This window comes from Hippopotamus amphibius, chromosome 13 (genome assembly GCF_030028045.1).
Source record: "Hippopotamus amphibius kiboko isolate mHipAmp2 chromosome 13, mHipAmp2.hap2, whole genome shotgun sequence".
Lineage (NCBI taxonomy): Eukaryota > Metazoa > Chordata > Mammalia > Artiodactyla > Hippopotamidae > Hippopotamus > Hippopotamus amphibius.
In genome coordinates, this window is record NC_080198.1 from 1,458,898 (window position 1) to 1,485,396 (window position 26,499).

Here is a 26,499-nt window from a genome sequence, read left to right on the forward strand (position 1 = left end):
CACCCCCGTCACTCGTCACACTCCAGCTTCCTGAGGTCCCGCCGCGCCAGGCGTGGTGGCCGTGGTCGTGGGAGGGGCAGAGCAGACCCACACAGGTGTTGCGGCCCGTGTGCTCCGCAGGAGGCCAGGGCAGCGGGCAGCCAGGGAGACCCTGGGAAGGGGGAGTCTGGCCACCGGGAGAGAGCCCCACAGAGACCAGGCGAGGGGCCTCGGCAGAGAGAGGGAGACGGGCTGGGGGCGCAGCGGGGTCCTGCAGAGGGCCTGGGGGCGGGCGAGGACGGGCCCGTGGGGCGCTTCCGTTCGCGGGTCCGTGCGACGCACGTGCACTCCTCATGCCCACGTGTGGCTCTGCCTCTCGGGGCTGCGGGATGGGGCGGGGCTGAGACGCCGCGGGCGGTCTGCACCTGGCGGGCACGGGCCTCGGAGCGTAGCTCCCCCAGCGGACGCTCCAGGTCGGGTGGTGCCTGCCCAGCTGGGAGTCAGATCCTCTCCCGAGAGCCTGGTCCGGCCGGGCGCGTGAGTCCCCTCCTGCCCCTCAGGAAGGAGGGCGGCGGCCAGCAGAGCCTGCTTCCTGCGGCCCGTGCCGTGGGACGGCGCCTCGAGGCCTCCCTGGGCGGAAGCCCCGTCATGGATGAGGGACCCCCGGGCAGGCAGGGGCACCGGTGGGAGCCTCTGGCCACGACGCCGGGCTTCAGGCCCCCGTCCCGTCCTCCCCGCCGCCCCTCGGCCGCTCCTGGTCGTCACTGGGCCCCGGGGAGTGCGAGCGGGCCCGTGTCCGGACCTCGGTCCCCAGGGCCGCAGCCCGCGCCTGTGGGCGCCTCCGGGCACTGCGGGGGGAGAGCCAAGCTGCCTGGTGGGGGGCCCACCCCCCCGGACACTCCGCCCCAGGCCTCAGGGCCCTGCGGGTCCGCACAGCGGGACGGAGCGCCACGTCCGTGTCCCCTCTAGGGCGGGCGGTATCCTGCCGCCCTCCTCCGCTCCCCCTCCTGTGGCCCGCGGCAGACGCAGAGTTGGGTGTTCCCAGGGCAGGAACGTACGGGGAGGCAAGTTGGGGGCCCCGGGTGCTGGGGGGGGAGTGGGCGCCATGGTGACGCTGCTTCACGTGACTGCCGTTCACGTTCCTGCCGTAGGTCAGTGTCGCCTCTTAGTAGGTCTGCTTCCTATTCGAGGCGTTTCAGCTTTTTGTTAAGTGTAGCTGGTCAGGTTCCTTCACCCCACCTGCTCCCACTCCCCCTCCCTGTCCCGCTCGTCTCTTCCGGCCCTCCCTCCCCTGAAGAATGACTTCTGACGTTTTTGAAGTGCTCACTGTAAAGGAATCTTCGGTAGACCAGACATCCAGTGTCAGGTGCAGGGGCCGCGAGGCCGCTGGCCCACGTCAGGGACAGGCTGGGTCGGGAGCTTGGGGTCTGGGGCCACGCGCTTGTAGCCGCAGACCGTGGCCGGGGCAGCCTTCAGCGCGGCGTACGGGCCTCTCGCTGGCTCTGCAGGATGGCCGGCCAGGAGGCGACAGAGGCGTCCTCTGGGTGTCCTCCCCCGCCCCGCCCCCGGGCCTGGGTGTGCTGGCGTCTCGCCCCTCGGAGGCAGCGCCCAAGGGCCAGGCTGGGGCATCTGAGGCCCTGGGCAGGCGATAGGCGGTGGCGGGGAGTGTGGTGGCGGGGAGCGTGGTGGCGGGGAGCGTGGTGGCGGGGAGCGGCGGCTCAGGCCCTGCTGCTCCCACGCGAGGGGAACACAGGCCCAGGAGTCAAGTTCCATCTGGCTTAATTTTTACATAAAATTTCCTGATTCAAAACCAAAACTGTCTGAACTAAGTGCAGTCTGCCTTTGGGCTGGGTTTGGCCATAGCAACGTGTGACTCCTGCTTGAATTTCAGGAAGGACATTGGGCCTCAGGTTCAGGGGCCCGAGCTGAGCCGTCATAAGGGAACAGTGTGTTATGGTACAGTCGACACTGGCTTCTGAGGCAAGGGTCCTGACCCTTGAAACCAGAAGGGCTAGGGGGACAGCCCCATCCTGACACCCAAGGAGCCTCCCCGGAAAGTCCTGGGGTGGCCTCAAGGTTGAAAGGCCCTATGTTGACACAGCTGCTCCCTTCAAAAGGGTCACCCCCATTCGTAAGGCCTTGGGGGCCAGAGGCCCTACGAGACGAGTTTGGGACCCACTGGGAAGTGTTGCTGGTGGCAAGGGTGGTAGGAGGACGTTGCCAGACGGGGATGGTTCCTCTGAACAGACCTTCCTCACCGCACCACTGACATCCTGGGTGACTCTCTGGCAATGCCTCTGAGAGACCCAGAGTGCCCGGCCGTGCGGGCAGCGCCCTGAAGGGTGTTAGCAAGCTGAGCAGGTGCAGGGGGTGGTGTGGAGACGCGGCAGGAGCCGCGTGGGGCGGGGGGTCTGGCGGGGCAGGTCTTGAGTGAAAGGCTGATTTCACTCCATTCAAAATTTTAAACGATCCCTCTGGAGGATGGTTTGAGGAAGGCAGCAGGCCGCTGCAGCACGTACGTGACCGTGAGGTCTATGTTGTGTGCGTGGGAAGTCCAGGAAGGCTTCCTGGGGGAGGGGACATTCAAACAGACTCCTCCCCCATCTGTGGACTTCCCCAGGCCAAGCACAGGGAGCGGAGGAGGCTGCGTGCGGGAGCCTGAGTGTGGGCGCAGTGAGGAACAAGGGGAGGCGCGACAAGCAGGGGCCACGGAGGGCTTGGGCGAGGGCGCCAGTCCTGAGGTTCCTCGTGGCGCAGGGAGGGTGCAGCCTGGAGGCTGAGTCCGTAAGGAGGTGTCGCCGCAGCAGGCAAAGCACAGCCTCGGCTCTCAGTGCCCCAGTCGGGCATCACCACCCTGTGCTCACCGTGTCCCTAGGGACATGCACAGCAGGCGGTCAGAGATGCTCGGTCCTGCTGGCCCTGCGCCCGCCACAGCATGGTCCCAGCCCCTGCAAGGAGAGCCCCATCCTGTCTCCACAGGCCTGGCTCAGAGGCGCCATGAGACTGCAGCGCCCCCGGGCGTCCAGGGCTTGGAACCAGTGTTCAGTCGCGTCCCCGTCGCACGTGTAGGGAGGGAGACTGAGCCTTGGAAACGAGGCCTGGAGACACGTTCAGCACTGCAGCTGGAGCTGTGCCCACCGCCGGCCGGGCCTCCTCCAGGCTCCGTCCAGCGCCCAGCAAAGCAGCGCTGCCAGCAGACCCCCTTGTCCTGCACCTCGCAGCGCTGGGAGCAGCGGGCCAGCCCCGGCGGGAGGTGGCCACAGCTCAGGCGAGCTCTGGAGGAGACAGGAGTTGGAGCTGGGCCTCCACAGCTCGCCACGGAGCAGGCGTCACGCCCTGGTCCTGCCTCCAGTCTCGCCTGCAGCAGGTCGGCGCGGGCAGGGCAGGAGTTGCAGCCATGCAAACAAGGTCGGGGGAAAAGCTATCTGTGTTTTGTTCTTAAGAAAGAAGAGTTTAAGAATCAGCCAGTGTCAGGGCTTCCCAGGTGGCTCAGTGGTTAAGAATCCGCCTGCCAGTGCAGGGGACACAGGTTCAATTCCTGGTCCAGGAAGATCCCACATGCTGCAGAGCAACTACGCCCATGTGCCACAACTACTGATCCTGTGCTCTAGAGCCCATGAGCCACAACTATTGAGCCCACGTGCTGCAACTACGGAAGCCCGCCCACCTAAGGCCCGTGCCCTGCAACAAGTGAAGCCACCGCAGTGAGGAACCCATGCACCACAACTAAGAATAGCCCCCACTCGCCGCAACTAGAGAAAGCCCACACCCCACAACGAAGACTCAATGAAGCCAATAAATAAATAAATAAATTTCTTTAAAAAAGAAAGAAAGAAACAAACAAACAAACAGCCAGTGTCTGGGTGGTTGACCGTGGTGCCTGGATGCGGTCTCTTGGCTGAGGACTCACAGGCCAGGCCACTTTCCCACAGGCCCCCGCGTTCCAGCCCTGCTCAGGAGGGCACCCGGGCAGCGCATGTGTTCAGAGCCTCCGTTTCCACCCGGTGAAACGGAGGTAACGATCCTGTCGCGAGGGGCTGCGAGGACCAGCCCAGGCACACAGCGGCCCTGATGGGCCCCCGTGTGGTGCGCAGTCCTGGGAGCACAGGCCCCGCCGGGCAGGGGCTGCGGGCGGCAGCACGGCCACAGCACCACCAGGTCTTCCTGTTTCTCTGGAGAGCCTGAGGATCTGGGTTTTTACATGACGTCTCCCTCACCCCACTTCCCTGAAGGGTACCCGGAGGCACGGAGGAGCCGGACACCTGGCCCAGCAGGCCTGGAGGCCCCAGGTGGAAGTGGGCGCCATTTGGCTGAGAGGCTTCTGGAAACCCAGCAAGGAGGGAAAGTGGAAACTCATCTTGATGCCAAAGGGAGGGGCTCCCAGGAGTCCTGCTTGTGGGTACTGTCGTGTTCCCATAAATAGACCTTCGGACAATGGGCCTCTGGCCTGCGTGTTCCCTCTGGGGTTTGAAATCAAACTGGTTTTCTTTTCCTGTAAAATGTGTTCTCCCCGCACCCACCCCCAGCCACCCAGCCGCGCCTATAGAGTCTGCTTGGCGGGGAATATCGGGCGACCTCGAGGACCTGAGCTCGGGACCCCACCCCCTGGGAGCAGCCCCCACCAGGACCACGCCAGCTTTTCCTGAGAACACGGGCAGGCTGGAGTGTGTGCGGCCTGGCGTTCCTGCCTGCCCAGGGAGGTCGGCAGCAGGGCGGCTTCAGAGAGCAAGAGCTCTGGAGTCCGCGAGACCCAAGCTGAGGTCCTGGCTGGAGTTTAACTTTTCTGAGCCTCCACTTCCTCATCTGTAAGATGGTTTTTGTGAGGATTTTTCTTCTCAACGTTTTGAATAACTTCAAACATGGAAGAGTCGAAAGAAGAGTTTATTGAACACGCACGTTCCTCGGATTGCACACTTGCTGGCGCTTTGTCACGTGGGCACTCCCTGTGCTGAGCCGCCCGGACGCTGGCTGTGGAGGTGCCGCTGCCCTGCACAGCAGCTCGTGCCCCCGAGGACCCGCGCACGTAGACTGGGATGCGGTCCCCTGTGTGGTGTCCCGGTGCTCCCAGGAGTGCCCTGCAGAGCCCTTCCCTGGGGCAGAGCTAGGGGAGCAGACGCCCTGCGTCCGGTGGTCGTGTCCCCTGGCGGAGCCCTGGGCCCACGCGCGGGCCCTGAGGATTCCCTGCGGGCGTGACGTGGGCGTGAGCACGTGGAGGCAGCCACCGCTGACGTTTGAAGTCCCCTTTGGAAAGAATCAGGACCCGAAGTTGCGCGCTCCACGTCCTCTTGACCACGTTGAAAGAAGCTTTTGCAGAGAAAAGAAAGAAGAAACCAAGCGAAGTATTAACGACGGGACCGTGGGAGACTTTTTTCCTTTCTGTTTCTCTTTAACCCACAGACTTCACTGAAGGAGTCTGGCGTGTCCACAGCTCTGAGCCAAACGCACAGAGACGCCCCCGCCCAACTCTGACCCTCTGTGCCAGGCCCCTGCCAGGCTCTGAGCCTAAGCCCGGACCCAGGGCCCGTCCTCAGCAGCGCGGTCCCCAGGCAGGTCCGCTGAGTCACGGGAGGCAGCCCCTGCTCCCCCCAGGCCACCACCGTGTGAGAGACTGCGGGGGACAGCCAAGGACCCGAGGGCTGCTCGAACCTGCAAGGACGCGTCACCCCTCGCTGGACCCCAGGACGGCCTGAGCCCTGAGGGCAGGGCCCGTGCGGGACCCGTGCGCCGCATCCGAGGGCTGGCACCTTCCAAGGAAGGCGGGCGGGCTGCACCCCCACCGGCGGGCAGCTCGGAGGGAGGAAAGGGGGCTCGGTGAGAGGCTGGGGGCCGGGGGGGTGCTGGCCGGGCTCACTCTGGGTGGGGGGTGCGGGACAGAGGGGCCGGGATCTGAGGCATGTGGCGGTGCTGACCCGGGGTGTCTGGAAACCCCCGTGGGAGCCCCGAGAGGTCACAGCGGTCGCGGGGGAGCAGGCAGGACGGGAGCCTCAGGCTGCCCTCTGTCCCCAGCCCCAGGCCGGCCAGCCCGGCCCGCCTCAGCCCCACGGGGGCCCGAAGCCGGCTTTGTCGGGCGAGGTGAGGGGGACCCTCTGCGGCGGTCGCCAGCCCCACGCTAGGCCCCGCCACCGCCGGCCAGGGAGACTCCGGAAACCAGCTCGGTTGGGAGAAAAGAGGGTGGGAGAGAGGTGAGGGGTGAAAGTTGAGGTTTCAGATAATCCCTGTAAAATGAAAACAAACCATCCGTCTCTCTCCCTGGCGTCTCACCCGACCGTGGCCTTTGTGGCTCTCGGCCCCCGTCTGTGGGGAAGACAGCTCTGAGACCCGGTCCGGAGCCAGCTCTCCTGGAAGCCAGCCTGACGGAGGAGGACCTTTCACCAAGTGCAGGGAGCACTTGGGGTGCCTTTTCTCCCCAAAAGAATGGCCAGCCTCCTCCCGCTTTGGCCACCGAAGCATTTCAGAGCAATTGTAAAAACTGTATGAACCCCGTCAAAGGACTGTTACACCAGTGTTTATGCCCAGCGTTTGAAACAGAGACAATGATGTTATAAATAATCGTAGATGATGAAGATACGCAAGAAAAAATAACATCATTAAAAGAATTTTACAAGACGGACCGTTCACCAAGATGGACTGAGTAACACAATACGTTGAAAATATCTGCAATGAACATACACACGGCACACTGGACAGAAACCATCTGCCGCCGGCCTCACCCTGGGCGTGGTCCCTGGTCGTCCACACGGGCCGTGCCGGGGTCTCCCCTGCGGCCCCCGTGAGGGCAGGGCCTCCGGGAGGAGGCTGTCAGGGGCGTGTGCCCAGCGGGCCTGGAGCCTGGTCAGAAAGACATCCGCCAGCACGGGGAGCCGGGGGCCGAGGCGCTCTTTCCCTGCCCCGGCCCCCGCCGAGGTGGGCCCATCCGTGTCCCCGCGGCACGCGCTGCTTCTCTGTCGCGGCCCTCGGACGCCGTGCTGCTTCCCCCGGGGCCCCAGGGCCGAGCCCGTGGCCCCTGGTGCGTCTCGGGCAGCCCGTGTGGCGGCGGCACTGAGGGCCGCACTCGGCAGCCCGGCGCGCGTCCTCGCCCCTGGTGGACAGACTGCCCGCGGCACGGTGGGTCCCGCTGTGCCTCTTTCTCCTTTAACCGGTATTTGATTTTCTAAAAAAAAAAAAAGTTTGTTTTTAACCCTGGGAAACTCTGGCCACACGGAACAGAGGAGATACCCCTGAAACCAGCAAGATCCGCTCACGTGCGCAAAGCCCTCCCCACGCGTCCTGTGCTCTCCCGGCCTGAGGTCGGGTCCCTGACAGAGGTGACGTTGCTGTGTTCTCCGTGGCTGCGTCCTCGGTCTCGCGCTGGCCACGTGCTGCTCCCGTCCCCAAACCCGCAGGCCCGGCGGCTCCCAGCCGACTCACCTGGCTGCTGTGTGTGCTCCTGCAGCCTGTGCACCTGTCACCTGTCTGAGCAAGGGTGGGTCGTCCCCACGTCTCCCTGCCTCACAGCGCTTCCCCAGGAGGGCACTGGGAGGCCTGCTTGTCTGGTCCTGGGTGGACTGAGGCCCCCCTGCCCCCGGCTCTCCCCCGCCCTCATCCCGCTGTGTGCCGCCCCCGCAGCCCGTCTCTCGCCACTGGAAGGATGCGGTCGTCGGACTCTCGGAGCAGCTTGTCCTCCGCCTGGTTTCATGGAGGCCCGGGGTCGGCCCTAAACATCAGGCCTCTGCAGGAATCCGTCCCGCCTCCCCCGCAGGGTGGAGCTGGGGGGGAAGGGAAAGCCCGGCATTGAATCAGAAACGGGGCCCCCGGCTTGGTCCTTGCGATCTCTGCAGCCGCTTCCCATCTGTGACGTGGAGTCAGACCCCTGGGTGGTCGTGTCGGGTCGCCAGGCTGCCGCGCTCCCGCGGGAAGGGCAGTGCGTGGCAGTGGCTGGGCAGGCGTCTGGAAGCCTCTGCGCGTGCCTGAGCCCCGCCCCCACCCGGCTGCCCCGTCTCCTGTGGTCAGAAAGGCAAGCGCCCGTGGCTGGAAAGTGGCCCCCGGGCTGGGCCTCGCCCCAGGCGGTGGGTGGCCCCTCTGCAGCAGGGTGGACGGTGCGGGCCCAGTGGGGGCCTTGGAGGAGGCACCTGCACCCAGCGCTGCAGCCCAAGTCCAGCTCCTGCACGCCGCTCCCTGCCCGGTGCCGTGCCCTCCGCTCAGCTCGGGCTGGTGCCTCAGGGGCAGGAGACATTGCTCCTCCCTGCCCTCCCTGGCTCCTTACCTCCAGGCGGGAGCTGGGGGAAAGCGGGCAGGTGACGGGGAGAGCGCAGCTTCCGAGGCTGGGAGGACCCCGAGCACGTGTGAGGAAGCAGCGTCACCGCAAGAGCTGGCCCGTGATTCAGAGTCACGGGGGGGGGCCTGGGAGGGCCGAGGCGGGTGCAAAGGCCCTGTGGCTCAGCCCCGGGCAGTGGGAGATGCAGTGCGAGCCGTCAGCGGGGCCTTCGTCCACAGCCTCAGGACAGGAGACGCCTCTGGAGCCGGGCTGAGCTTGTGTCTCCGCGGCCGCTGCCGGGGTCGTCGTCGGCAGGGCCCTTCGCGCCTCCCTTTCTCCCCCTGAAACGGGGGTCCCGACCCCACCTGCCGGATTAGGAGGAATAACAACCCTGGCGGGTCTCTGGCCTCCTGGTGGGCCCTGGGGCTGCCAGAGGGGAGACGTCGGAAGCTGCCTTCACACTCCTGGACCTTGAGGGGAGCCTCCTGGGAAAACAGGGCGCAGCTTCCCCGCCACACGGGGTCCGCAGGAGGAGCTGGGGCCTCGCCTGCCGAGAGCAGACCCTGCGGCCGCCAGCAGGGCGCACAGCGCAGCAGGAGGGCACGTGCCGGAGCGGAGGTGTGCGGCCTGCTCCCAGGGCAGGGTCCTCTCCCCGCAGCCCCAGGCCCGCCTGGGCGTCCCGGGCCGGCAGGAGCTGTGTGGGCTGTACGTCTGTGCAGCTGAGTCTGAGCATGCGTGTCCACGAGTGTGTGCTGCGCGTCTGAGTCTGTGCCCGCGAGTGTCCGTGCCCGTGAGTGTCCCTGCCCGTGAGAGTCTCAGTGCCCGTGAGTGTCTGTGCCCGTGAGTGTCTGTGCCCGCGAGTGTCCGTGCCCGTGAGTGTCCCTGCCCGTGAGAGTCTCAGTGCCCGTGAGTGTCCGTGCCCGTGAGTGTCTGTGCCCGTGAGTGTCCATGCCCGTGAGTGTCCGTGCCTGTGAGAGTGTCCCTGCCCGTGAGTGTGTGTCCGTGCCCACGCGTGCGTGTGTGTGTGTTGTTTTTTCACAGAAGGGGGGTGAGTGAGAGGCCAGCTTCCTGACAGGGCAGTTGTAAAACATTCATAAAACTTTTATTGGACTTGCCACCCTTCCAGATAAATATTTTTCGATTTTATGGGCTTGTTTTAGGGCCCTAAGCTTAATCATGGCTTTGTAGCTGCCTTTAAAAAAATTAAATATTGTTTTGGCAAAGGGCGCCCCCCTCCCCCCACCCCACCAAAGGCAGCCGCGCTCCGAGCTCATAAATTCCTGTGCTCTCAACTCTTGCCCTCTCTCCCTCATACCCTCACGGCCGCACTGGGATGAACCTGGGAAGAGAGAAGAGAGGGAGAGAGAAAAAATAACTCCCATTTCCCACGGCCGCCCCAGCCTCACGCTGGAGGGCGTCGGTCCAGCCCGTGGCGTCCACAGGAGGAAGGCAGCTCGGGTCCCGCGTGGCCCCTGGCCCTCCTGGGGGCTGCCCGCCTGCCGTGGAGACGGGGTGGCTGCGCACAGCGCCCAGCTCCTTCCTGCCCCACGCGGGTCCTGAGTGAAGGCCCCTCTCGTGCCCACCCCCCAGCTCAGCACGGCAGCCACCCCTGTGCCACACCTCCTGCGCCCTGCCCTCTCCTTCCGTCACGTGCCGGTCGCCAGTCTGTGCCCTTGCGGAGGTAACCCGTGCACGACTGTGTCCCCACCTCCAGGGCAGGGCCTGGGGCTGTAAGTCCTCAGTGTGTGCTGTCACGCATGCCCGGTGGACTCCCCGGCGGTGGTGCTGGTGGTGTGGTAATGTGTTCACGCTGTGTAGACTTGCTTTGTGCTGGACGCTGTCCCAGGTGCTCTGTGTCATATTGACTCTGTGGGCCGCACGACCACCCTGCAGAGTGCCTTCGGCTGCTGTCCCGTTTTTTGGATGAGGAGACAGGCACAGAGAGACAGATGTCTCGCGCGAAGCCACACAGCTGATCCGAGCGCAGCCGGGCTGTTTCCTGGGGGAGACCAGGAGGGGGAGCCTGTGCCCCTCTGGCACTGCAGCCTGGACGGAGCCCTGCCCAGCGGGCACCGCCAGCACTTGAGCACGGCCCCTGGCCAGGGGCGCTGGGGTGGGGAGCTGGGGGCAGGGGCTCAGATGCCTACACTGCTGGGTCACCAGCTCAGGTGCCTCCAAGGACGGGCAGGTGACAGAGGTGAGTGGAGCTGATGGGCCCGGCGCAGGCCACGCAGGAGCCGCCACGTCCCCCCCGTGGCTGCGGGGTGGGTATGTGAGGGTAGGCCCTCTGGCTTTTCAGGACAGGCTAGAAACGCAGAATCGCACGTCCAGTGTCCCAGGTCTGAAGGTGGGCGGGTCATGCGTGCATCTCACAGATGCTGCGGCTGCTGGCTGCCGCGCCCAGGCCGGCGTTGCTCGTCTTTGTCTCTGATGAGAGTGTGAGCCCTGGGAAGGAGGCCCCAGACACCTCCGCCCGTGGGCCCCGTTAGGGGGGCAGCCTCCTCGGAGGAGGCTGCGGCACTGAGGTTGGCCGCGATGGCGGCAGGGAGCCAGCCTGGGGAAGGCTATTCCAGGTGCGAGGAGCCTTGGCTCTGCTCGGGAGGGGCGCTCCTGCTGCCCAGGGCGGGGGCGGGGGGGACACCGGGGGGGCGGGGCTCCCCCAGGGAGGTGGACCCGTGGAGAGTCTTCTGGAGGAACCTGCTGGGGTCCCCAGAGGGTCTCCTGGGGCACCTCGTGAGGGTGCTTCTGGCTCCAGGAGGAAGGGTGGCCTGGGATGGAGGGGCAGAGAGAGGTACGGAGACCAGATGGACGGTGGAAACGCATCTGTGTGCTCGGAGCAGCACGCGCCACTCCCTCCCTGGTACGGGCAGCGTGGGCACCTGACGTTTTAAGACCCACAAGCTTTACCTGAAAAAACAGGAGGAAGCCTTGTGTCCAGGGCTGGGAAGGCAGGGCACGTCCGCGGAGCTCTCCTGCCCCGGGCTCCGGAGGACGCCGCTCACTGCCTCTGCGAGGGGCTGCTGCCTGTGGAGCAGGGCTCGTGTGGCCCACTCCCCAGCACGGACACGGATCCAGGTACCGTCCCCAGGCGCCCAGTGGAGCGGGGGCTTCTGAGCCGGCGACCCGTGCTGCCTGGCGGTGGTGCAGGGGCAGCCGTCCTTGGGTACACGTGCGGCGATCCCTGTGTGTCCTGCCAGCACGGGGACACCAGCTCAGGTGCGCCAGTACTGTTGCCCCCGGGCCCAGGCCCCTGAGGGCAGAGAGATGCCCGGTTGGAGCTCTCTGTGCTGAAGCTGTGCCCTCCCCAGACTCGGGGACAGGCTTCCACATGTAACGTAACCCCCCCCGCCCCAGCCACAGTGAGAGAGCTGAGCCACAGATGCACGAAATCCCGCCCAGGGCAGAGCCTCTGATGGCGTTTTGGCAGGAGGAGGACGTGCACCGCTTGGTGAGGGTCCACGCCAGCCCGTCAGCAGTTGCAGGGACAGTGCCGAGCCGGGTGGGCACCCCGTCCCCGTGGTGCCGGCAGGGAGCCCCCGGAAGGGACGGTGCGCAGTGCAGGGGAGAAGGACCAGAGTGCGGTGAGCACCAGGCCGTGATGCCACCTATAGCACCTGCTCTGTGCCAGGCCCTGCCCTGGGGCGTGGGGACCCACGTGGCGACGTGGGCGTGAGGGCTCCCTCCCTGGTACCTGGCGGATACAGGGTGGGCGGCTGTCCAGTGGATGCTGTAGGGCTCCGGTAGCCGTCCAGCCAGCCTCGGAGGGCACGTGGGTGTTGGAGGGGTGAGGGGTGGGTCGGCCCCCCACGCCTGCCTCCCCCGGGCCTGTGAGCCAGCGGCAAGTCCAGTGGTGCCTCCGAGGGGCTGCGCGTGCGTACCTGGTCCCGGGTGCGTGTGGGGGCGGGCCGCCCTGCGCCCTGCGCCCGCCCCGGCCACAGCCTGCAGGTCAGGGAGGGGTAAACTGTCAGAGCGGCCTTGCCGCGCCCCTGCCCTCCCCTGTCACCGGAGAGGACAGCCTGCGCCCGCACCCGCCTGCCCGCCACGGCACCCGCCGCACTGGAAGTGGGGCCGATGCGTCATCGGGCTGCCACACGTGGGCCCTGGGAGAGGCTGCCCCCGGGCCCTTGTGCCCCTTCATTATTCTGGATGAGGGTTTTTCCAGAGTCATAAAAATGACATTTTTAATATGTGGAATTTTTTTTAAAAGGAAAGCAATATGAAGAAGACTTTTATTGTCAATAAGCTCTACTTTTGAAACCAGTTATCTGAGTTTCTGCTCTAGGTATTCTAATTGAAGATTAACTGCTGTTGAAGAGTATACACGTTCAGGGAGTGAGCGTTCGGAGTATTAAACGTCCGCTTCCTCGGTGGTGGGGACGGTGCCCTCCCCCGCCGGCCTCGAGGGGCTGCTGTGGGGGGCCCCTGCAGGAGGGGCGCGTCCTTGCCGTTCCGCGGAGGCAGCTCAGGAGTCCAGGAGCGGCGTGGGCTTCTGGAGGCAGAGCCCTCGCGCGCCGTAGCCCCGCATCCCTCGCCCTGACCCAGGAGGAAACCTCCGCTCAGAACAGGACAGTAAGGCCACCGTGTCCAGACTGGGCCGCAGGCTCCCGGCTCCGTGGCCGCCCGCCCAGCTCTTGCCGTAGGCTGCTCCCTGTCGCCGGTGGAGCGGCCGCCAGGGGCTGAACAGAGCCTCTGGAAGGCGTGGCCCCTGCCCCTCGGGGGCTCTCCTGTTCCAGAGATGTGTGTGTGTGTGTGTGTGTGTGTGTGTGTACGCATCCCTGGCAGAGTCGGCTGCCTCAGTGCCCGCAGCGAGGAGGCCCTCGTGGTGCCGTCAGAGGAGCGACGGCCCTGTCCTCCTGCCCCCCGGGGGAGAGTGGGGCTGCGGGCGGTGCTGGGGGCTTGGGGTTGCTTCTCTGTGCGTCGTCCGCAGCCCGGCCCAGCTTCCGCCTCTGCAGGGCGGTGTGGACGGCGTGCGTTCCGCGTGTGAGTGGAGGCAGGGAGCGTGCTTCTCCCGTCCTTCCTGGGCCAGGCTCCGGGATCCGGTCTCTGCCCTCGGAGAGCCGCGGCCGGTTCGGGATGAGGCTGCAGGCACCGCGATGGAGGTCGTGGGTCCGGGCCAGGCCTGGGCAGAGGGGTGTCTGAGCTCAGCCCAGCACATCTTGGCTGTGACCCCGGGCTCCCTGCTGACGACCTCAAGCCAGCTTCCTCGTTTGTAGTTCCCCTCAGGACGCAGTGTGGGGTTCAGGGCCCTGCTGTCCTGGAGCACCGGGAGCAGTGCCTGCACGGGGGCAGGGCCCCGCGGACATCAGGCGGGGTCAGTGCTGTGGCCGCCCGTGGGCCGTCTGGGCCAAGCCTGCCTCACATAAGATGGTCTTTCCGCTTCAGGCCCCCCCCGCCCCGCCCCCCGCCATGTAGACCACTTTCAGCGTCGCTGCGCGGTGCTGAGCTCCAGCAGTCCCGTCGAGACCCAGGGCACGGAGGCACGGAGGCCTCGTCCCTGGAAGTACCTAGAGAGGGTCCCCACCGGGTCGGACACACTGCGGGGCACGGCAGCCCCAGTTGTGCCCTCTCCTCCCCAGCCCTGCGCCCCGGCCCGGCTCTTCAGCTGTGTTCCCTGTGAGAAGCAGCAGCGCGGGGCGGCCAGGCCCGCGTCAGGGGGTGACTTGTAAGGCCACGGGCCTGACTAGCCGTGCGACCTGCGCAGTCACCTCTCCTGCCTGGAACGTGGCTTGTGGGATGTCTGGAGGCTTGTAGGAGATGCCGAACGCTTGGTGTGTGGAGGCGTGCTCGCTAAGCAGTCGCGGGGACGGTGGTGGCAGGGGTGACCTGGCCAGGCCTGTCCCCGCCACTGGCTGCACAGCCCCCTCCCCAGGGCCCAACAGGCCAGGCCCAGGCCTCGCGCTCCAGCCCACCTTCCCCACCCAGAGACGCGGTCGAACCTCAGCCCGGAGGGCCCGCCGGGAAAGGTCCCCCAAGCACTGCCCCCGAGGCAGGGAAGCAGCAGCCTCAGGCTGCGGACACCAGGGCCCCAGCCCGCCTGGCCGGCCCCTGCTCCTGGGGCACCGAGCCCATCCCCTCTGCACGGTCGCCACCCCCGTGGCCGGCTGCGCCCACCCTGCGATAGGGGCCGAGGGGGAGGGATGAGTGCCCAGGTCCCTGCTTTCGGAGGGGAGATCCCCAGGTGGCGGGGGGGGCGGGGCATGCCAGCGCTCCCGCCCCCCGCAGGTGGACAGGCCAGGCCCAGCTCCGCCTGGGAGGGGGATGCGAGCCGGGCAGACAGGTGGGCGGCTCTGATTCTCCGGGGGTTGGGGGCCGCCAGGGGGAGAGAGCGGCCTTCAGGGCTCAGCCCAGCAGATGAGATGGTGCAGGTGTGCGTGGTGGCCAGAGACCCCCTTCCTGGAAATGCTGGCCGTGCCTGCGGGCTGCACCCTATCTCCTGGGGACAGAAGGCCTGGACCTGGGACAGTATGGAGGGAGGAGGAAGGCCTGCAAGGCTTCAGAGAGGCCAGAACCACACCCTGAGCTCTGCTGAGACTGGAGGAGTCGGGTTTGCCAGGCAGGCACCTCGGGCTGAGGGGGGGCTGTGCAGGGCTGAGGGGGGGTTGTGCAGGGTGGGAATGCCGTGCAGGGGTGAGTGGGGAGGTTTGTACGGGGGGGGGGGGTCTGTGCAGGGTGGGGGGGCCTGTGCAGGGGTGGGGGGGTCTGTGCGGGGCTGAGTGGAGGGGTGAGGAGGCACGGGGTGTGCAGAGGCAGCTGGCGAGCGCCTGGTTCGAGGCATCTGGATACCTGCCTGAGGAGCGGCTGGAGGTTTCTGAGCTGGAAGGGATGATCAGGTCTTTGTTCTGGAAGGATCTCTGGCCGCCGCCCCGAGGGCAGATCAGAAGAAGGAGCTGGCAGGAGAGCCTGGAGGCTCCTGCCAGGAGGCCAGGGCAGGGCTTGCCCCTCGGGGCCTGTGGGGTGCCAGGCGGGCTCCTCCTGCAGCTGTGCGGCTTCGGCGAGGGTTCAGGTCTAGCCTGGGCTTCCGGGCCGCACCCGGGGAACAGCCCTGGGTGGGAGGAAGTGAGCTCTGGCTGCCTGACCACCAGCCTCAGCGACACCGCCCGCCAGCCGCCTCCAAGGGTGCGGCCCGTCCCAGGTGGGTGGCGTGCTTGCCCTGGGCCGAGGGCCGGCAGGAGCCGGCACTGGACGGCGTGGGGACGTCAGGAGCCCAGCAGGCCCGCACCAGCCGCACCCCTTCCAAGTGACAACGGACGCTCCTCTTCCCTGGGCCTTCTTCCACCGTGGTTGAGCCTCCGTCTGATTCTTGAGACCAAGTCATTTCCTATTTCAGAATGGTTTCGTTTTTTGCCTTAAAACAAAACCCTTCCTTCCACACAACGTGCTGGTTTTCACTCCCCACACACCCCCAATCTTCAAAGCCTTGGCTGCGTTATAATTTCAATTTACATGGTGTGGGAAAGATTTCTGCGAAGGGTCCTTTTTTGTTTTTTTGAAGAATTCATCATTGCTGCTAAGAAGCTTAATATAAATTAAAGGAGGAATTAGGCAACATTAAGACATCAAAATGGGGGTGCGGGCGCCCACTGCCTCCGCCTCCGCCCATCAAAGGACCGCGTGGAGCCCGTGGAGTGTGCGCGGAGAGCCTCAGACGCAGCCCGGCACCAAGGAAGGGCCTGTCTGTCACCGCCTCCCCTAATTCCCTTTGTTGCGGGAACAGCCCGCAGAGCACGCGTCCGATAGAAACTTAATCACCTTATCTTTTTAAAGCAAATTGCATCTTTGTTTACATACGGGGTCCACAGCAGGAAGAGAAAGGAGGGAAAAAGCAGGCAGCGTCCGCCCCCAGCCAGCCACGCTCACCCCTCCCGAGGCTGAACACGAGAAACCAGGCCTGCAAAGCGACGGCAGGGCGTCCAAAGTCGCCAGCACCCCCAGAGAGCCCAGGTTCACCCCCGGAGTTCCGGGGGGTCAGCAGGAGGGGGGCCGACCGGTGCCCGAGCGGTCAGCCCTCGCATCAGCTCTGGGCGCCCGCCCGGCTCTCCCTAACCTGCTAGGCCCTCCCAGCCCCACACCTGCCTCCGCGTGTTCCACTGAAAAGCAGGCTGCCGGTCCTCCCTGGGCCTCTCCGCCCCGCCAGCTCCATCAGAGCCAAGGTCAGCCCAGGCCCAGTCTGAGGAACCTCAGCCGCACGGCTCCCGGGCTGGGCGTCCAGCCCGGAGTCAGCGTGGCCATCAGCCCCGCCCGGCTGCCGGCTGTGCTCCTCTGTGCTCCCCGCCACCATCGTCCCCAGGAGGCCGACCCCCCGAAGGGCCCCCCCCCCGTTGCCCCGGCTCCCTCCCCGCCCTGCCTCTCTGCTCTCTCTAAAGCTGCCTGCTCCGGGAGGGGGCGTGCTGGAATGACTGGAGTTGGTGCAGCTCTGAGGGGCCACCAAGGGGCCCGTGACCCCAAGCTGCTTTCAGGGCTCGGTTCCCACCGGAGGGTGCACGCCGCCCACCAGCGTGGAGGCCCCGCTTCCGGTCTGGCCTCCAACATGAAAGCGACGCCAGCCGTTGGAGGCAATTTGCCGGCTTTGATGGCCGTGTCAGGGCGGCACCCGCGGCCAGGGCTTGGGAAGCAGTGCGCTGCCAGCATTCTTCCCTGATTGCCCGAGCCCGAGCCAGGGCCCAGCAGCCTCCAGCCCATTGTGCCTTTGTGTGGAGCTGGCGCGCGGTGAGAAAGGCCAGCCCGGCCCTGGGAGAGTGTCCCCAAGGGAAACCACGGGCAGCAGCGTCACCCCCAGGGTCACGCCAGCCCCGCCCCCACCGCATCCCCGGGGCTGGGCTTGTCGGGGAGTAGAGCGGGGCCGCTGGGCCCCAAGAATCCGAGGTTTAGGGAGGAAGAGCAGGGCTGTCTGTGAGCCCTGTGGGATAACGGGCGCAGCGTGGACCTGAAACCGGCAGCTTTACCCTCACGCCCACCCCACAGGCTCCAGGTTGCAGCGGGCAGGGGGCCTGCTCTCCGGGCCCACGTCGCCTGAGCCGCGGGTGTGTTTCCCTCGTCCTGGAGGCCCGGCTCTGCTGCAGCGTTTCCCTTCTGCCTGCTGCGCTGCACAGCCAAGCGAGACCCCTCTCGTTCTGCCTTTCTATCCAGCAAACCCTCCCTGAGCCCGCAGGCCAGGCCCTGTGCCTGGGCCCTGACCCCCCCACAGGCCACTGGGCGACGGACACAAAGCACAGCTCCTGCGAAGTGGGTTCCAGGGTGGGAAGCCTTCCCCGCGAGGCACTGGCTGAGCGGGAGTTAGGCAGACGGCGCGAGCGGGGCCGAGTGCTGCAGATAAATGGAGCACGCCCAGAGGCCCCGCGCCAGGCCCGCTGGCAGGGCAGGGGGGCCTGGTGGGGCGGGGGACACAGGCAGCCCTGCGCCGGCGGACGCTCAGGACCTTGGATGCCAAATAAGAAGAGAGACTCTGTCCCGTTGGTGGAACCAAGCCTCTGGGGGTGGGACCGGGGAGGAGGCCAGCACAGGGGTCCCCCAGGGCGGGGGTCCCCCAGGGCGGGGGTCCCCCAGGGCGGCGCCGCAGAGGCCTCCTGTGCTGCGTGGGGCCGGGCACGCGGGGACACAGAGCAGGACGCCTGAGGCAGCAGCGGCATCAGAATCCGTGGCCTCCCCGGAGGGGAGCCTCCCCGAACAGGCTCCCGTGACCCGGCACACAGTGTGCCTCGTGCCCGTGTAAGTGCGTCCCTCCGGTGCTCCGGCCCGGCAGCCCCGACAGCACGTGGCTGCAGGCACGCGCTGCCCTCGAGCGCCACGCTCACCCCACCCGGGACCTGGTGCTCGGACTCTGCCTGCGACCCCTCCCCCGGCACCTCCCTGGGGCTGGCCCCGATCTCCGGCCCTGGGGGCCCTGGTCCCGCCCGGTTCATCCTGGAGAAGCCGGCCCTCGGCGCTGTGTCCCTGGTGGCCTGGTGCCTTGGGCCCTGCCTGCCCCTCCTCAGGCCTGAACCCCGAGGCCAGCCGCACCGTCGTCTCCCAGGCCTGGGGGATTCCGCGAAGGTTCTCAGGTGATAACCACACGACACCCTGACCTGCCCTCGCTGCCTGCCACTTGCCACTTGCTGAGGGGAAAGGTCACCTTGAAACAAGGTGGCTCTCAGGGACCTTGCCACGAATCCCAGCAGCCCGGCTGCCCCACGTGTGGTCTCGGCTGGTGGGCATCCTGGCCTTGTGCCCAGGCCCCCCCGTGTTGGAGCAGGGGAACCAGGCTGGCCATCTCAGAAGAGCTGTTTGATGGCTGCGTCTCCGCCAACGCCAGATAGGTTTTCCAGCTCTGCCTGCCTCGGGCAGCGCAAGGTATGCACTGTGTGTAACGAGAGCCATCGTGGACGAGATGGACCGCTGATTGGGCCCCGCCTGTCTCCCTGGCCCGGCACAGACGCCGGGGAGCCCCACGCCTCTTCAGCCATCAGACCTCCTGGCACCAGAGGGAGACGGGCCGCCTGTGCCGTTTGTCAGGGTCTGGTGCCAGCCACCTTCTTGCAGAAGGAAGACCGGGGCTCCAGTTCGGGGAGTCAGAGCCACACCTGCAGGCCTGGCACTTGCTCGAGGGCTGGCCCGGGGCCACTCGCACGCCCCACACCCCATCCCAGGGCGTGCAGACCAGCTGGGGGTGGGGCCTGCGATTCGACACCAGGCTGCCCAGCAGGAGGGTGGCTCCCCTTGGCACAGAGCCCGCCCCCCGGCCTGCAGCATCCTGGAGCCCCATCCCCCGAGAGTCTGGCCTCTCCAGAGGACGTAGGCTTTGAGGTGGGCAGTGCAGAGGGAGACCGAGCCCCTCCTGCAGCGGGCAGGGCCGTCCCCAACTGATTCTGCGGTTGTCCCTTGAACCAGCCTCCTGGTCACCTTTCTAAACGTCCGGGAGCTGCAAGGCCAGTACGCAGTGCTCACCCAGTCTGGTTCCCCTGCAGAACCTTTTTCCGGAGTCTGCTCCGAGTAGACGCCCCGAGGGATGGGCTGCGTGGCAGCAGCCCGCGTCTGCCACTGGATGTGGCCCAGAGTTCACATCCTGGCTCTTCCCAGCTGACTCTGGGGCCTCACGCAAGGCACTGCCCTCCTCGGGGCTCTGTTCTCCACATGCACGCGGAGGGCCCAGCGGACAGGACGGCCAGGGTCCTCCCAGCACTGAAGCACAACCTGGGCTTCCGCGGGCTCCTCTTTTCGGGGAGCAAGCCGGTGCCCAGGCAAGACCGGGGCTGGGAGGACACCCCTCAGGGGCTGGTGGAGGCAGAGCAGGTGCACTGGGTGTGGGGCAGGGACCCACTGCCTCGTGCCCACCCTGACCTCACGCCGGCTCTGGGCACCCAGCCGGAGGCTCTACTGGCCAAAGGGAGTGGGACTGTCACCCCACTGTTCCTTCCTTCCGTCCTCCGATCCGCTGGGGTCGTTTGGCAGACCTGTGATGCCATCTGCAGAGGTCACCACCCCGGCACACAGCAGGGCACGGAGAGCACTGGGCCCAGGGGGCCTCAAATGCCAAGTTTCAGGGTGAAAGTCTTAGCATGAGCGTGCCGGGAGCAGCGGGCCACTTCGAGCAGGAGAGGACACGGCCACCAAGGGCGGGGTGGGTGGGCAGGCAGGGGCCCTGCTGAGCTCCAGGCCAGGCAGGCAGTGGCATGGGCGGTGGCGTGGCCCAGCGCAGTGAGGGGCTGGGGTGCGGGGGAGGCAGGCAGGAGGGGTGTTGCCGGGGGGCATGGCTGAGTCGGGGGACGGGATGGAGCTGGGCCAGCGTGCGTGCCCGTCCGGGGTGGCGGGTGGCAGAGTGACAGGCTCTCCCTCTGTGCCTCGCAGGTGGCCTCGGCCCCGAGTCCAAGAGGATCCTGACGCCCGCCCTGAAGAAGCGGGGCCGCGCTGGCCGAGGGGAGGCGGCCAAGCAGGAGGAGGCCGAGCGGTCGGAGCCCGCCCAGCACGTGGCTCTCAGCCTGTCTTTCAAGCGCTATGTCTTCGACACCCACAAGCGCATGGTCCAGTCTCCCTGAGTGCCTGCCGGCCGCCGTAGGGCACGCTGCCCGGGCCCGGCCAGGCCACAGCGCCACATGTGCCTCCACCCCCAGGCTGTCCCCGCAGCCCCCGCGAGAGGCCCGGGGCGGCTCTGTTCCTCCACCACCCCCTCCCGCCGGGGGACGGCACCCATGCAGGAGTGGGCTTCAGCTCCACCGTGATGGCCATTGTCTCCCAGGCTGCCCTGCTGGCAGCCTAGTGCTTGGCAGCTGCAAATAAATGTCCCGTGGTGCCCACCGCTCTGCTGGTCTCTCTGTGATTTCAGGAAGTCCCCCAACCCTCCCCAGATTTGCTCCCAAGGGGAATGTCAGGACGCGCCAAGCCTCCTGCTGAGAGCGGGGCTCGGGGAGGGGCCCCAACGCAGAGCCCAAAAGGCTGAGGGGTCCACAAAGTGTCCGGCCCTCGGGCCAGGCTGGTGGCCGCTCGGGGCTCCTGGGCCTTGAGAAAGCCTGGGGGCCCTTGGGCAGCTGAGTCCAGGAAGGGCACGTAGGGGGTGTCAGGGAACCCCGGGTGCCAGGCCAGTTCTTTGGGGCGGCAGGCAGGCTGCGGGGGTTGCCCCTGCGTCCCAACCCCGGGAGCCCCTAGGCCTTGCATGAGGCCCCCACAGCCGGCCCCCTCCAGAGCCCAGCAAGCCCCACCCTGGCTCCGCTGACCCGTACCTCGAGCCACCCCGCCCTGCCGCCAAGCTGTCCACACTCTGCACCGGGAGACGTGGTAGCCCTGGCAGACTGAGGGGCACCAAAGCCTCTGAAGACAGTAGCAGAAGGAACCGATGTCCCAGCGTCCCTCTCGTTGGCCTCCAGGTGGACGCGGAGCACTCCCTTTTACCCTGGTAAGCGGTGCACGGTGCTGCAGTTTGCAGAAGTGGCGTTGAAAATATTAAGCGGGTGGGCCGTGACCAGGTGCCTCAGGCCCGGTGGGCCCTGGAGCCGAGGGCCCCAGGCAGGGAAGGGTGCTGCGGACCGGCTGCCCCTGTGCGCGGTGGCCGTGCTGGGCGGGGGGCGGCCCGAATCCAACGCCAGCCCGGGTGCCGGTGACAGCTGTGGCAGCCAACCCATGGCGGCTCTCGCAGTGCCCCAGGCGTCGGGCCAGGCAGCCGTCGGGCAGCAGCCACGGGCTGGGTGGGCAGGAGCGTCCAGGCCCGGCCCCCACGCGCCCTGGGCTGGGACCAGGGCGGGGGGAGCCGGCGCTGCTGCGGCGCCGTCAGGAAGCTCCCCTGGGAACCGGCCCCGACGCCCACCACCTCCAGGCTCCCGCCCCTGCCCTGCGCCCCATCTCTCCGGGGAGGCGGTGCCGCCTGGCCGAGGCCACGGACGCGCTCCGGGTGGGCGGGTGGCAGGCTCCCCGCAAGGACTTGAGGCAGAGGCCCCCCAGCCCAGCCCAGCCCAGCCCAGCCCCAGGGAGCAGGAGGGCCCTTCTTGAGTACCTGCGGGTGCCAGGCCCCAGGCTGGCCATGCCCGTGGCTGCTCAGCCCTTCGGAGGGGACCTGTGGTGGGACTGGGGGCTTCTGGGACTTGCCCCTCAGGTAAGGAGACCTTTCACTGCCATTCTCAGAGTGTGGGGCGTGGAGCGGGCGCCGCTGGGACCCCCGGCCAGCCCAAGGCCTCCCCGACCAAGGGCTGTGGGGCCAACCCCTCCCTCCAGACCCCCTCGGGGGTCCCTGCCCGGCCCTGCCCTTCACAGGCTGCGACCGTGGGCATGTCACTGTCTCTGCCCGTGTGAGGGGTCACGTGACCCAGGGGGTCTGGAGGGCCTCCGTGAGCAGGTGCTCGTTCTGGGGACAGCTCCCTGGGGAAGGGGGACCCCAGGCCACTGCTGGGCGTCACATCCTGGCCGCCCGCTGGCCAGCCGTGTGCCCTCGGGCAGGTCCCAGCCTCTGCCGAGGTCCCTGGGTCCAGCAGGGGAGTCCGGGCAGCTGCTGTGCTCCGTGGCCCCGTGGCCCCGTGGCCCTGGGAGGGGGACCGGCTGTCTCCCCATCGAGAGGGTGGGTGCCCACGCACCCCTCAGAGGTGGTGCGGCCCGCCCAGAACCAGCCCTGCCCGAAACCTGCCCCTTCCCCAGGCCCTCCGAGGGTCCCCACATCGCGCCTGAGCCCGCGGAAGCAGGTGGGCTCAGGTGGCGGGAACGGAGGCCCGGGGGGGAGGGGGCAGCTGGCCGCCCGGCGGGGAGGGGCCGCCAGGGGGCGGCGAGCCTGCCAGCGTGGCTGGCGGCCCAGGAGGGGCACTATCAGGCCTGGCATTGGTGGAAACCCGCGCGCCCCAGCCGCGTGGGCCGGGCGCAGCCTTTGGAGGGGGAGCGCGGTGGGCGGGTGGGCAGGGTGGGAGCCAGCGCCCAGTGCTCTCGCGGGCAGTGCCCCCGTCTCTTGGCTCTGGGCAGCCCCAGACTGTCCACGTTTCACGGGAGGGAGGGCTGGCGTGCGGAGCCCACCGCCACACCACCGCACACGTCGGGCTAGAGAACCCGCTCGCCCACCCGCGGGGCCCAGCCTGGCCTCGGGTGGAGCTGGGATTTGAACCCAGGTTTTGGACGCCTTCGGGGCCCCCCTCGCCCCCGCGCCTCAGCCACGTCTTCAGGAAGAGCTGCCCTCTGGGGCCCTGCCCCGCCTGCCCACCCTGAATGAAGTCGAGGGGCGGCCGTGACTGCTGACTGGCAGGCCCGGTGGCGGCCTAATGCACCAGCAGGAGATAAGGCTTATCTGGAAATGTCTCTGGAATCGAGACTCTGATGGAAACAGGCTTCTGGGTTCATATATTTCTGACAGATAAAGTCTCGTCAGCGGGAAGCCCCGGGGGCCCAGGGCCGGAGAAGGGGCAGCTTCTGCCCTGCCAGCCTCCTGCCCCGGCTGGCGTGCGTGCACCTGTGTCTGTGTCCGGGTGTCCACACGCATCTTGGTCTCTGGGTGTGTGTCTCTCGTGCGGGGCCGCATGGCCTGTCGGGCAGGGTGTCTGGTGGAAAGGCGGGTGTCAGGTCCCGTGTGCACAGGGTGGACATGCGTGTGTCCGGGGTCATTTTTGCCTCTTGGGCCTCTTCCCCAGGACCTGGTGGGGTGGGAGTGGGTGCTCGTCTCCCCCGTTTCCTCGAGGTGGCCCAGGACCCTCCTAGCGCCAGCTCCCCTCAGGTGATCCAGGCCTCAGGCTTCCCCAGCCTCCTCGCGGGGCGTAGAGCTCCCAGGTTCCCTCTGAGGGGCTAAGGCCAGTCCTGGCCACGGCCTCCCAACTCCAAGCTCAGCCACGTGTGTCCCCCAGGGCCATGACTAGGGTGAGGAAGCCTCTCCCCAAGGGCCCGCCTGGGAAAGGTCTCGAAGAGAGAGTAGGAGCTGGGGGTGGGGGGGGGACGCTCCAGCGGGGGGAACGGCAGGCGTGAGGGCGCAGGCGGGAGTGCCCTGGGGGCCCGCGTGAGGAGGGACAAGGTCGCGGCTCCCCAGTCCCCAGCCCTGGCTGCACCTCCGGGAACCGCCCCCCGGCAGCTCTGATTAAAAAGAGTAATTAGTGCCTGGCTGATAAGGGAGTCCGTCATTAACGAGGTAGCTCAGCAGGGCCGGGCTTCCTGCGGCGAGGCCGCGGGAGGCAGGGGTGCTGGGGACGCGCCGTGCTCCCCGGGGGCAGCCGCCCCCACCCTGGCCTTGCGGGGTCGGCCGCGGGAGCGCCCTTCCCTCTGCGGAGGGCCCGTGGCCCGGCAGGGAGGCCGTGAGGGCACTTGTGGAGGGAGACGGGGCTGAGCAGAGGCCTCGAAGGGCCGAGGCAGGGAGAGCACGTCACCTCAGCGTTCAAGGGAGCCCGCCCCCGGCCCCGACCAGCTCTGGACACCCCTGGCCGAATCCCAGGCTTGGCTGGTGATGGGCCCGTGGAGCAGAGCGGGCGGAAGGCCTGAGGCCCCGGGAGGAGGAAGAGGACGCGCGGAAGGTGAGGGGATTCGGCACAGGGGTGGGACTTGGGAGCAGAGCTGGGAAGGGGCCCAAAGCCGGTCACGAAGCATGTACGGGGCACCTCCTGGGTGCTGGACGCGGAGGGGCAGGGCGGTCCTGCACCCCTGCCCCCACCCAGGCCCGCGGGTCAGAGGTCGTGCGTCCACGCGGTGTCGCCCAACCCCCCACTGTTATCACCGGGTCCAGTGGGGAGACCGTCAGCAGAGAGAAACGGCCACTTCCTGTGGCCACAGCTGGGCTCCTGATAAAGGCCCCCGGGAGCCCCGGCCGACCGGGGGAGGGCCAGCCGCCCGCCTCGCCCCTCAAGGGACACCCCGCGGACGCGGCCTGAGCCTCTGGGCTTCCCGCCGCCGCCGCCCCCCCACTGCGCTCGGGCCGGGGCCTCTGCTCCCCTCGCTGGGGTGGCCCACCGACCCCGCCGAGCTGGGCGGGTGACTGGCGGGGCCCTGGCGGCCGGGCACTGGTGTCACAGCAGCGTTCACTGGGCCGACCGGGGCCCATGGCGGGGCCGAGTGGCTGGGGGAGGCCGGGGACGCCAGCGCCGGCACCCGCCTTGCCTCCCTCCTCCCGCTCCGCCTCTGCCTCGGGGTCTCCACGCCCATCCGTCTGGTCCTTCACGGCGGACCTTGGCTCTAGGTCCAGGTCGCTCCTTCCACCCACCACACCCTGAGGCGTGGACCTCGCTCGCGCCGCCAGCCCGCTGAGGGGGGGTGGCTGGAGAGGCCGCCGGAAGGCCCGGGGTCTGTGGGCCTCGGCACCTGCAGAGGGCGCCGTGGAGCCCGCTTGTCTCCCCCCACCCTCCTCCCGCATCCCGTCTGAGGACATGGGGACGTGGGGGCAGACCCGGCGGGACGCAAGACCCACGCCCTCCCCCGCGCTCCAGGCAGGCCTCGGAAGCCCACGTTTCCCAAGGCTTCCCGAGCTGGGCCGCGGAGCCGGATCCTGACCCGTCCTGACCCTCCCAGCCCGTCCGCTCGGCGGTCAGCACCACAACCACCCCAGACCCGACCATCACCCCCACGTCCACCCTTGTCACGGGGACCTGCTGGGAGCCGCGTGGGGAGGGCCGTCGGGAGGACGGGGGGCAGGGAGGAGGGGGGCGCGCGGTGGCCTCTGGCCTTGGCACGGGGCGGGGGCCGCGGGGCGCACGGGGCAGCGCGGGGAGGGGACCCGGCAAGCCTCCCCGGGGTCGCTGAGCACGCGTCGGCCACGCGGTCGGAGCCCCCTGGCGGGTGGGGTGCCGGACGCCCTCGGGAGCTTGCTGGGCCTCCTGAGCCCCCCCCCGCAGCCCCCGGGAGACCCGGGCCCCGCGGCTCGGGGGCGGCCTGGCTGGTGGGAAGGAGAACCAGCGCCGGGGCAGGCGGGAGCGTGCGCCCCGGGATCGATGGATGTGGGCTGAGGTGCTCGGCCCAGCACAGGGCAGCGGGGGGGGGCGCGGTCCTGGGCGGCGTCCCGCAGAAGTGGCCCTGGCACCTCGGGGCGGCAGGCTGTCGTGTGATGGGCGTGGGGTGAGATGGAGCAATTTGCTCCCTGATCCGACGTGGCGCCGGACGACGAGGGCCGCTGGCCTCCTGCCGGCAGCGTCTGCCCGGTTCTCAGTACTCAGGGGTCGAGGGGAACGTGCCCGCGCCCCACCCAGGCCCTCAGGGGTCCCCTGCCTGACTGGGTGGGACTCCGTAGCCCCCTCCCCGGGAGGGCCTGGGAGTGCAGGTCAGGGACGCAGAGGGGGACTGAGGCGGGGGGGGCGTGGCGAACCCTGTGGGGACCGCGGACGGGGCAGGTCCGGGCGCAGAGCCGGCCGGCCCTGGGAACGCGGCTCTGGGTGCGCGTGTGGACGTGCGGGCGGGTCGCGGCCACCCCCGCCCTGTGGACAGCCGGGTGGGCTGCTGATAAGGAGAGACGGTTGTCAGAGTCACAGGGCGCCACTGATAACATAGACAAGCATCTCCTGGTGGGCGGAAGGTGGTGGGCGGAGACCGAGTCCCGGGGGTGCCCACATCTCGGGTGGAAACACTGAGGCTGTTGGTTCCAGGCAGGGTGCCCCCCACCCGCCCCCAGCCGGAAGCCTCACCAGGGCCTCTGGGCGGCCGCCCTACACAGCAAAGTCAGGGGGCCCTGGCCTGGCCAGGAACGGCCGTCCTGAGGTCCCCTGCGGGCCTGAGCGCCGGATGGCAGGTGATGCCGGAGGAGACCCTGGCGGTCAGGGACGGGCCAACAGCCCCACCCTCGAAGCTGCGGCTCGGAGGCCGGAGAGGTTGCAGAAGGAGCCTCCATGGGGCCTGTCAGACCTAGGGTGGCTGCCCGAGCCCTGTGCTTGGGTGAGGGGGGTGGC

At 67.9% G+C, this 26,499-nt stretch overlaps 1 protein-coding gene across 2 annotated transcripts in view; it reads left to right on the forward strand.

Annotated features, from left to right (window-relative positions):
* Positions 1-20,498, forward strand: part of EEFSEC (eukaryotic elongation factor, selenocysteine-tRNA specific) — a 142,956-nt gene extending 122,458 nt beyond the window's left edge. Inside the window, exon 7 of one of the 2 annotated variants that reach the window (XM_057706277.1) lies at positions 20,033-20,498. In XM_057706277.1, the coding sequence (XP_057562260.1) occupies positions 20,033-20,220 (188 nt within the window). In that variant the 3' untranslated portion in view covers positions 20,221-20,498. The remainder of the gene's footprint in view (positions 1-20,032) is intronic. The other variant, XM_057706278.1, reaches the window with a different exon arrangement.
* The last annotated feature ends 6,001 nt before the right edge of the window (positions 20,499-26,499 follow it).